The sequence below is a fragment of the Atta colombica genome, unplaced genomic scaffold (assembly GCF_001594045.1).
Source record: "Atta colombica isolate Treedump-2 unplaced genomic scaffold, Acol1.0 scaffold238, whole genome shotgun sequence".
Taxonomy (NCBI): domain Eukaryota; kingdom Metazoa; phylum Arthropoda; class Insecta; order Hymenoptera; family Formicidae; genus Atta; species Atta colombica.
Genome location: NW_017259336.1, coordinates 1,437,609 through 1,448,782, shown reverse-complemented (window position 1 = coordinate 1,448,782; position 11,174 = coordinate 1,437,609). Strand labels below are relative to the sequence as shown.

At 29.4% G+C, this 11,174-nt stretch overlaps 1 protein-coding gene across 2 annotated transcripts in view; it reads left to right on the top strand.

Annotated features, from left to right (window-relative positions):
• Nucleotides 1-6,346: 6,346 nt before the first annotated feature.
• LOC108688767 overlaps nucleotides 6,347-11,174 on the top strand; it is a 10,268-nt gene continuing 5,440 nt past the window's right edge. Inside the window, exons 1-7 of one of the 2 annotated variants that reach the window (XM_018195157.1) lie at nucleotides 6,347-6,502; nucleotides 7,149-7,642; nucleotides 7,743-7,862; nucleotides 7,942-7,997; nucleotides 8,068-8,146; nucleotides 8,232-8,360; nucleotides 9,256-9,453. In XM_018195157.1, coding sequence (XP_018050646.1) covers nucleotides 6,424-6,502; nucleotides 7,149-7,642; nucleotides 7,743-7,862; nucleotides 7,942-7,997; nucleotides 8,068-8,146; nucleotides 8,232-8,360; nucleotides 9,256-9,453 — 1,155 coding nt within the window. In that variant the 5' untranslated portion in view covers nucleotides 6,347-6,423. Of the gene's footprint in view, nucleotides 6,503-7,148; nucleotides 7,643-7,742; nucleotides 7,863-7,941; nucleotides 7,998-8,067; nucleotides 8,147-8,231; nucleotides 8,361-9,255; nucleotides 9,454-11,174 lie in introns of those variants that run through there. The other variant, XM_018195158.1, reaches the window with a different exon arrangement.

The following is an 11,174-nucleotide window of genomic DNA, read 5'->3' as shown; positions in this document are numbered from 1 at the left end:
ATTTTATAATATAAAATATACGAGAATAATGAAATTAAATCTCAATTTAATAATACATTGTAAAACATAAAAGTATATCAGGCCTGTCTAATTTTAACTCTGAAGATAAAACGCAAAATTATCGACGATAAAAAAAATCAATATGGGAGACTAAGATTTTGGAGACTAAAGTGGTAATATACGTTTGAGCGACGCTTGCATATATGCAATGTATATAACTTATTGAGTTTTATATTATATTAAGATAATAAATTGAAAAATAAAATAATTTTAAATACAAAATGCCGTAAGGTGACCCAGAAATACATCAATCTTCGCATACATTTCTCTTACTGTCACATTTTTTTATTTTTCAAATATTTTCACAGCGCTTTCTAATTAACAAGTATTAGGCTCAGCCAAGTATTTTTCGTAATAAATAAATTTATTTACAGATTTCCATTAAGATTTCCATTCTCTTTAATAGATAATGCCTATTGAGCATCAAAATTTCATTGTAATTATTACAGTAGCTGAGCTACGTTTCTAAGTTCGAAAAAATTAATTCGGCGCGTATTTCAAATGACTACAAAATATATTTAGTATACAAAGTATATTTATATGTACATGTATAATATATACAAATTTACATGGAATTATTTGAGCATTAAAGATCCAACTTCGATCATTATGATCTTTAGTTCCGATTATGTTATTTTTACATGTACAGTTCTAAAAGATTCTTATTGTTTTTTTCTAATTAAGTTTAAAATAGGTCACCTTTCTCGTGCCGTATTGAATCTGTTCATCAAGGCGTCAAGCTTCGTAAAAGCACTCATTCAAGCGTTTTAGACGGATCTAGTTTGTGCGCTTTTGGAAACCACTATATTATACACGCCTATAAATCCACTGCAAAAATACAAGCTATATCCATAAAAACGACAAGCTACCGAACCTGTAGGTGTCCACAGCACATTACGCACCGTAGTGTATATTCGCGTACACGAAAAACCAATATTGCTACTCGAACAACACGATTAAAGCTCGATCTTGAAAGCCAGCACAAACCTGAATGCACCTCTAATTTCGTTAGGTACGTACGTGTACGTTGTTTACAACGGTTAGTTATACCACTTAATAATAACCTCACGTACTAGGACACATCTTCAGGTATAAGTTTCAATAACCGATTATTGTAAGAAAGAATTAATTATTGTTACCAAATATTGTTAGCCGTACAAAATTATCTTTGTAAGCACATCACAATTAATACTTTTTAAATTGCTATTAAAAATTGAGTTTTTCAAAAAATGAATTTTATTGTTAAAATGGTAAATACAATTTTATTTTCCACTTAATTCAAAAGTTTTAAAAAGCGTTTTACCTTGTGTTGTGACAAACAGTTAAAGTTTTACTTTAAAAAAGTGATTTCAAAATAATTGTAAATTAAAAATAACAAATTAGACTCTGTATAAAATATTTACATAAAATTTGTTTACTAAAATATGAAAGCTTAAATTTTAATTGCTTTTATTTATTCATAAATGTCTCTTTTACTGTGTAAATATTTTTCGTGTAAAAATCTAATACTAGTATCTCCGAAAAAGAATCGTAATTGTTTATTCCGATGGATTCGTGCAACGTATTGCGACGTCAAATGATTACTCTTTTCTGCACGAGAGCTTCGAAAAATAAAAAAATAAAAATGATCAAGTACACGCGTGATCCCCTCACAGTAAAGCCATCTTTCGCAATACTGCACGCGTATCACAGTACAATTTTTCAAACTTTACAGAAAATTTATTCCGGCCGATTGCGACTGTGCCAACAGTTCCGTCATGTCGCATAAATTACGCGTGCATTCGTCGGTCGATCGAGCGTAGTTAAAACCCTGCTCTGAGAGCGTTAACAGTTTTCCAGGAGCAAACACTCCAACGCTGTTTGCCCTCTTGCCTTGACAATATTGGCCGCCCGTCACCACCACTCGATAACTGGCTCGATGCTTCCATACGCAGCTTTACTTTGCTCTCCAACCACATGATACCACGCATAAACGAATATAAAAAGAAAACGAACAAAATGCATGTATTACTCAAAATTATATCGATAAATAGTCAAGATACATTTCTCAATTTGTATTAAGAATCTCTTTTTTCCTTGATTTTAGGCTCAATCGTTGCGATATATTCGACAAAATAATCGAATTAAAAAATAGGTAATAGATAGTTTTCGCGATAAATTTATTTAAACATTCACAATACATTAAGATCTTCTTAAAATGATGCCAATTAAGCATCAAATTATTAAATTACTAATCAATTTAATTTGTGATATTATGATAGGTCTTACTTATTGTGTATTCACGTTATATATAATCTAATAAATTTATTATCGAATTAAAAAGAGGCCAGAAGGTATACTTTGAATACCAAAATAGTTGATTGAAATAATATAAAAGTCTGATAAATATTACTTACTTTCTGTGTATAATTTCGGAATCGTATTGTATGAAATCATAAAAACTAATGTAAAAAAAAGTTGGGAATTTTATTCAGGTAGAATTACAAATTATCCTATTATCGAAAATAAAAGAAATGATTTATAAATAGTGTAAGGACAGAATTGACAAAATTATCTCAAAATAATATAATAGTAAAAACAGTTAAAATACACCTAACATTAAAAATAGATAGTTGATAAATATATATACCTCAAATTATAACATGATTATTATAACTAGACATGAAAAATATCTTATTGTAAGGACTATAAAGATTCTTCTTCGTTATAAATATACAATAAAAAGTGATTTTTTCATACGATTTTACAGATATATCTCTCTTACAAATTTTATGAATCTGGAACTGATCAAATGACTAAATTCGCATGAATAACCAGAAAAATCAACATATACAAATATTTACGCAACGCATATGTTTACATCTATTGCAAGAGCAAATTGTAGATGCATGAATTCTATGAACAATGATGCCAATAGCGATGTTCCTTGGGGATATCATAATAGCTATATGAGCTATGAAAACAATGCATTGATATTCTAAGGAGAACCGAAGTGACGTACACGCATAAGCCATGTATATTAATCTCCGGTAAATGCTGAATTAACATGAAAGGTACTGTGAGTGGCTGTGATTTTCGGGAAATTGTTTTTGTTTCTCTTCAAAAAACTTCATGTATAAAAATTAAACATAAAGAAGATTCAGTTTAATATTTGCCAGAATGACACAACGTAATAACTAATTTAACTTCTGTAAAATAAGACAAATACGTGAAAAAAACTCATTTTTCGGATCTTTTCAAAATAGAAACAATATCATTAAAGAGATTAAGCTATTCTTCTCTCCCTCTCCCTCCCCCCTCTCTCTCTCTTTCTCTCTCTCTAGGATTTTTATTTCTAGCACTATAGTAGAGTCTTTACGTACATCTCGAAACGAATACGCGGGCTCATAGTTGCGGTTGATCACTTCTTTTGTTTTTTTTAACTCTTTTTCGCGCTCACGCACACACGGAATATCATCGCTTCGAGTGACATTCTGGCCCTCGAGCGCAGATATAGCCACTCGAGCCATTGTTTGCGCTTCGGCTGATCTTCCATTTACGCTGCAGGTAGGCGTATTTCTGGCGACTAAGCCATACTTCACTTGCATTATCTATCTATGCATATCTCCGTTAAAAGTAACGATGACACGCGTCGCGACCGGCGAATCGAATCATATCACTCTCCCTATAACTGATAATTAATGCTCGGGAAGCATTGTTGACTGAATAATGATGGACTAATTGTAAATGATTATTTTTACTTAAGGATGTTGTGAGACAAATGCAATATGTTAAGAATTACTTGAAAAAATTACATATTATTCTAAATTGCATTTAAAAGTACAAAATACAAAAAAATTAGAGACCATCTGGATCAAAAGTTATTTCAATAAAAAGTAATATTTTTTAAATTTGTACTGTATAATAAGAAATATATGAAAAATATATTATAAAATAATAATAAAAAAAATCTCTTTTTTTATATAAATCTCTTTTTTAATAATTTTATGATTTCAAAAATATTTATTTAAAGTTACATTGAGATGCAGACATTAATTGTTCAGTAAATAAATAAAATAGTTACTTATTGGTGATTCTCAATGAAACTTTGCATAAGTCATTTTTAATACTTAAAATATTCATATATAAAAATTTAGAATTTTGTTATTATTTAAAAAATTTTTGTTTTATAAAACAATAAAACTAACATCAAATAATATATAAAAATAAAAATTTGCTAAATAAAAACCGAATGTTAACAACTTTCATGTGTTCATCCTAATAACACATTTTATCTGAGACACATTTCATCCTGAGAATAAAATTCTTGGGATGTTCAAAGGACATAAGAACGTCCTTTGGACGTCCTCTGAAGATCTGTGTTGTTAGAATAGTTTGTTTAAAGCGTAAATATTAATATACACATATGTGTTTTATGCTCTTACAATTTCCTTAACAATGTATGTACTATTACTTCAGAACAACCGATTAATTTAAACAATTGTTCAATTAAATTACTAATAATACAATGAAAAATTTTAATCATTTCTCAACAACTAATAATAATAGTCGATTTTCCTTGTAAACATTTTTACTGAAAAAGGATATGCTTTTCAAAAAATTCTGTACCTTTCAATTTTTAAAAACTCTATTAATTTTGAATTTCTTATTCAGAACAATGCAAATTTGTAATATATATTAATATATATACCTAAGAATATAATTTGTATTTTTAAAGCGAATTTTAAAGAGAATTTATGTTTATAAAGCAGAGAATTTGTATAATTAAAGCATAAAATATTTATTCTAGCCTTATCTACATGTTCTCATACATATCCCTTTATATCACCGATGTGACATCAGATTTCCTAATCAGGAATGCTATTTAGTATTCTGTATAACTTTCTGTATGTATGTACAAGGACTTCGATTCTTTCCTTCGGAATTTTCACAAACTGAAAAATGACCATTTTTCTACATTAATGCTCATAGTCCGTGCGCGATTAATGACACTAAACCTTACATACATTTACAACTAAATTTGACATAAAGACGAAATAATCTGAATTTTTGAAAGTTTTAAAAAAATAACCGAGAGAAAGAATCGAAGTCCTTGGGTGTACACGCCTGTCATGAATATAGTTGTCGCGGTATCGTTATGTATTTTACGCAGATATTTGGTATGATAAAAAAACTACGCAAAAAAATATAACGACACCGATAACTATTGTTAGGCATGTACAGAAAGTTACAGAATAGCACTCCTGAATAGTCATCAACGATTAATATCTCGATTCGTGGAGCAGAGCAACGCTTTTATTTCTGCAAGATTCTTTCATTTCATGCAAAAACGTGTCAAATAAGCCTATAATTTCATTTTTGAGGTGTAAGTGATACATTGAATAATTACCATGGATGTAATTGGATTTGCTCAACATCAATTTGCGATTTAAATGATAAAATGAGATGAGATTTGCTGTCATCCCAACAAATGAGAATGAATTGAAATGGATTCAAATTTTCAGAAATATTGATTCACAAATGTTAAAATAAATGCTTTTCAATCCTGAATGCATTTTTATTCATTTATTATTGCATGGAGCCTATTTCTATACCTTTTAATCTAAAAATAATATTAGCTTTTTCTGTGCATTGTGAATACTGTTCAAAATTTTGAATAAGAAATGCAGTTTTTCAATCCAATTATATCCAATTGAATCCAATTAAATCCAAAAAGAGTATTCGCTATTTAAAATACGCATTCGAATAGAAAAAAATTTCAATCCATTTTAATCTATTCTCGTTTACTGAAGCACCACATCAATTTTTCAACGCTATGACTTTATCAGCAGTGTCGATAATGAGATATGTAGTTCGCATCATTCTATAAAATTGATGTTGGTGTCGGTAGTGTACGAGAGCTTCGATCCAAACGTTCTAAATGTCACACGAAAAACAAAAAGGCTGGAATGATCACTCTCAGGTTTCTTTTTGGTATCTGAATACACGATATTGCAAAAATTCCTTTTTTTAAAACGCGAGATTGCAATTTTGATTGTCATTGATCGATTTGAGACCTTACGAACTAAAATTTTATACGCGCGTAATATCTTTATACCATCGTTAGCGCTTAACCGATAATCGTTGTATAACGACGTGATCAAGATTGATTGTCCATCTTTGTCTAACTTTGTATATAGTATGGAAGAGAACCAAAAAAACATAGACATTACCCTATGAGTTTTAATACATGAAAAAGGCCGAGATATCCACTGTCCACTCAGTTTACTCTCAGGTGTCTCTCTGTTAAAAAGTACAGACCAAAGTCTACGAGTGCGATAAAGATAGTCTGTTTATTTTTGCCACGCTCCCAGCGGCCGAAATATGATGATTCGACTGGTTTTCTGCTTCCTGATTTCTGTTTTCGTAACAGCGAATTTCGTGGATACATATAGATACAATGGTATTGTACAACATTTTTTAATAATTTTATATATTCATGTTTGCATTTCTAACCTAAAAGTAATAAGTTTTATAACAATTCAATATATTTTAAACGATATAAAAAGATTTCGGCTCTACCAAAATAAATCAATAATTAATAAATATCAATTGAGAGCTAACACTAGATATGTTTGTGTAATTAATTTATTCTAAAACAATAATTTTAATACGATACATGATTTGAGTCCTCTTCAGTACATTAATACAATTGACTTACAATTTAAAGTATATACTTATATATTTATGTCAGATTAAATATATTTGTTTGTAAATTATATAAGTTCTTCATCATCAATTTTAAAATTTTACCGGAGTCTTTTATTATGATAATGCACAACGTTTGTATTTTTCTGTATGTACATATATCTTGACTAAATTTGTCTTAAAATGAATTCTTCGTAATAAAAATGGAATCAGTTATTAATTGAAAATTTAAATGAAACTTGTCTGCAATACATTTTTTTTAACATGATGTGTGCATCCGATACAAACAAATAGTATTTAATTTTTATATTTAAGTAAAAACGTATTAAGTTACATTAAGTTGGTTTTTATTTTTTTTAATTTTAAAGAAATAATCACTCTTTATTATAATCATCCTTCAGATGACATACAACAATTGAATGAAAATGTTATGCAAAAATTGCTGCATACATTGCATAATAATGAATATAAGGACAAACGTAGGAATATTGAAGACGAGTTTGAGAATTGGAATGGACGTTGGATGCCTGACAGACCAGATGATCCAAAACCACCGCCCAAAGTGTTTCCAAAGAATCAGCAACAATATGAATATGAATCTGTAACAGAACTACCTCATAAGATGTATTGGCCTGGGCATTGGATGCCTGACAGACCAGGCAATCCAAAACCACCACCTAAAGTGTTTCCAAAGAATCAGCAACAACACGAATATGAATCTATTACAGAGTTACCTAACAAGACACCTGAGGGTTGGATGTCTGAGAAATTAAATGATCTAAAATTGCCATTCAAAATATCAAACAATGAACAAAGTCATGAATACAGATCTATAGAAGAATTTCCTCACGAGATATATATGGGTCGTGTGTCCCCAGAATGTGATGATGCTAAGGTTTCTATATTCTTCATTTATAAATTATTTGAATTGAAAAGAATATTTAAGTCTTATTTGACAGAATATAGCAGATATTTTAATAGTAATAAAATTTCAGACTAATTTAACTATTGATTGGGATCATACTCCATCAGAATACACATGTTATGATCATACCATCATACCAAGTAAGATTACAGCAAGAATTTATTGTGAGAACATTCCAAAAATGTATAAGGTAAAAATATATCTTATATTATTGTCATTAAATACTAACATTATTTACTAGCACAAATTTTAATCAAAGTATTTTTTAGGCTGCTCATAAGTGTATGAACCAAAGAATTGAATATGATGATGATATTCCTCTTTAGTAAGTATATGACATTCTCTAATCGCAAAAACAATTCTATTCAAACAAAATATTTATATGCGGTTTGCAGCGGTCCTCATAGACCTTTGTGGCCAGTTTACGGAGAATACAAATATTTGCCCAAACAGAGATGGTTGCATAGTCTCGAGGTAATCGTAATAATAACATAGCATATTCTATATAAATGTAATGTCAAAATAATTTATATTTCGTTATATTTCCTATTGTTAATAGCATGGTGCGATTGTCATGTTGTATCACCCATGCGCAAATCCATTAGAAGTAAAACGTTTGAAAAATCTTATTAGCAAATGTCTCTGGCGACATATCATCACACCATATAATTATCTAGAAGAAGAACGAGTAAGTAGAAATAATAGAAGTGTATGTATTAACAGTTTATTTGATATGCAATTTTTTTAAATTTCCTATTTCAACTTGTGTGTGTGTGTGTGTGTGTGTGTGTTTTATATGTGATAGTTGCTTTAAAAAATATATTTAGACAAAATAGATTTTTTAAATAAGCTAAAACTATGTGTTTTTTTTATACAAATTGGTTCATCTCATTATTCTATTCATAAAAGTATTAAGATATAGTTATCAAAACAATAATTGACAAGATATTTAACATTTCACATCAATATATGCCAGAATAAAGTTTAAAATGTCTCTAACAAACTATCGATTTATTATATATTTACCGTGCGTGTGTGTGCGTATACAATATTACTGCATAGTCTCTCGTGAGCAGATAGAGTGGACTAAACTAAGTTGAAAAGTCCTCTACCATTTTGCAATTTTCGTAATGTTTATGAGATATTAATGTTAATGAGATGTTAATGAAATATTAATTTTTAAAGATTGCAGAACAAACCGATGTGCAAGATAACTTTAAGATATTTTTCAGAGTTTTTTATGAAATATCTTAAAGATGTTTCTTAAAGACGTCTTAAGCCTATTCCACAATGCATTCTTTGTTTCCTATTTCTTGCTTTTTACCTCTTTTTTTCTCCTTTTTGCGACCATTTTAACAACAATTTTATATTTTAAATGTTTCCTGTTTTTCCAAGGTTCATTAACTTTTATCTGATATGATAAAAAACAAAAAACCAGATAAAAAAAAGATAAGATATAAAAAATAGCAAAAAAAGAAACAGGAAACAAAAAGTCTAAAGTCTATATCATTTACTATTTTTAAAAGTTTAAATATAGAAGCTACTCAAGTTTCTTTGGTAATTGTTGTCTTCTATTTATACAGCCCTTAGCGCTCCTATCCTGGGGATGCAGATTAACCATGTCTTACGTAAATCCCACGATAGTGGAACGTTTCATACAAAAAAGGGCCCTCCAGGGTCCAGAAAAAATAATTGACGATGGTCAATTCCAGGATGGACTAATGAGTCGATCAAACATAGTGACAGATGAAGCTGATACCGTGCTTTGTCCTAATATGTAAATGATTGTGCATATGTAATATTACAAATAGCATATCTCTATTATTTACAAAATTCTCAATTTATATTTTGTACATATTATTTATTAAATGCATCTAGTTATCTTGTTTTTTATTATATTATATTATATATAATGTTTAGTCATTTATTTAATTTCAAACTATTTAATAACAAGTGTAAACTTGTTTATAGCTTGTAAAGTAAATCTTATAAAATATTATTAAATATTAATAAATCATATGTGAGTATAAATGAAGCCTCATTTTTTTTCATCATTACGTCACTTTCTTCCGTATGATGTATTTCATATTTACAGAGAAGGATTGAAGGAGATGCTGAGAAGACTTAAGAAATCAAGCCGTTCTCTCTTTTCTTTTATTCCCCATATATTCATATATTCTTCATCTTTCGAAGAAGATCATTAAATACATTGAACATCGTGTCGGTTTTTTAAAGTTTCTTCTTGCCGTTTTATCTACAGATGTATAGTAATTTCACTGCTGTGCTGGTTATAATCTTTATTCTTGCAGATTATTTACTTCCAATGATATATAAAATTAGGGGTTAAGACGAGTGATACGCTACTGTTGTTATCAGTAATGCAAAATTGCAACTTGACTACTTAATTGTAAGTTGTTATAACGTAAAAGAATATAATTGTACAGTGAACGCTTCACTTTTCTCCTTCTTTCTTTATCTTCTTTTTTTCGCTTTTATGAATGAACGTGTGTAAATATCGAGAGTCGTTATTCTTACATCGTTGATGTTTCTTGAGTGCAACACGAGTAGAAGCTTGCAATTCGTGTTAGAAGGAACTGCATCTTGCCGAATTGGAACTTTTCTCACGAAAACTCAATCATGTCAAATATAAATCTGAAAATCTAAAATACTTAATATGAGAGACTTAATATATCATAATTCATCAGATGTCTTCATATTCAGAACGGTCTAATTTTTTAGACAATTTAGACTATCTGATTTTCCAACTTTTTAGACGCGTCTTATAATATACATCTGATATTTCAGACATTTAAATCTCAATCTTTTAGACATCTTATTTTTTAAATGCTCCAATTCTTCAGACGCCTTACTTTTTTTAGGCAATTCAGATGTTGTTAGGATATTTCTTAGATATCATTCAAGCCACCTCGATGATATAAAGCCTCAATCTTGAAGTCGAAAGTTACTCTTCCTGACACAAACTGCAGCTTCGAGTCTCGTTAGTCGAGAGAATAAACGCATTTTTATTTTATCTTTTTACTTTTTATAGCGCAATCTAGCGATTTCTAACTGTGTTCGACACATCAAATTTCACGGTAAATTTTCTTTCGACAGCCATGTCTCAGAATTCTCAGAGTAATATATGATAAACAATGCGAAATGATGAGATTACCATTTAGGTAATAGATTTCCATGTAGCAAAAATTGTATTGCAGCAAATAAAGCAAGCAATTTTTTTCATATAATTAGCAAGGTGATATTACAATTTTGCAGTAATGTTCTCGAAAGCAGTTAGATTTCTTTACCAGATGCACGGCTAGAGGCCTACTGCTATGCTCGTAAAGGGATATTTCCTTTGTGCTTGATTACATGACGAAAGGACACATTCATTTGATGACATATTATTTATCTCTACTGCAGAATTAATCATCACTACATCTGAACAATGTAAAATATCCAAGAAATATCTTTATTGCTCGCTTTTACCAATATATTGTAAATC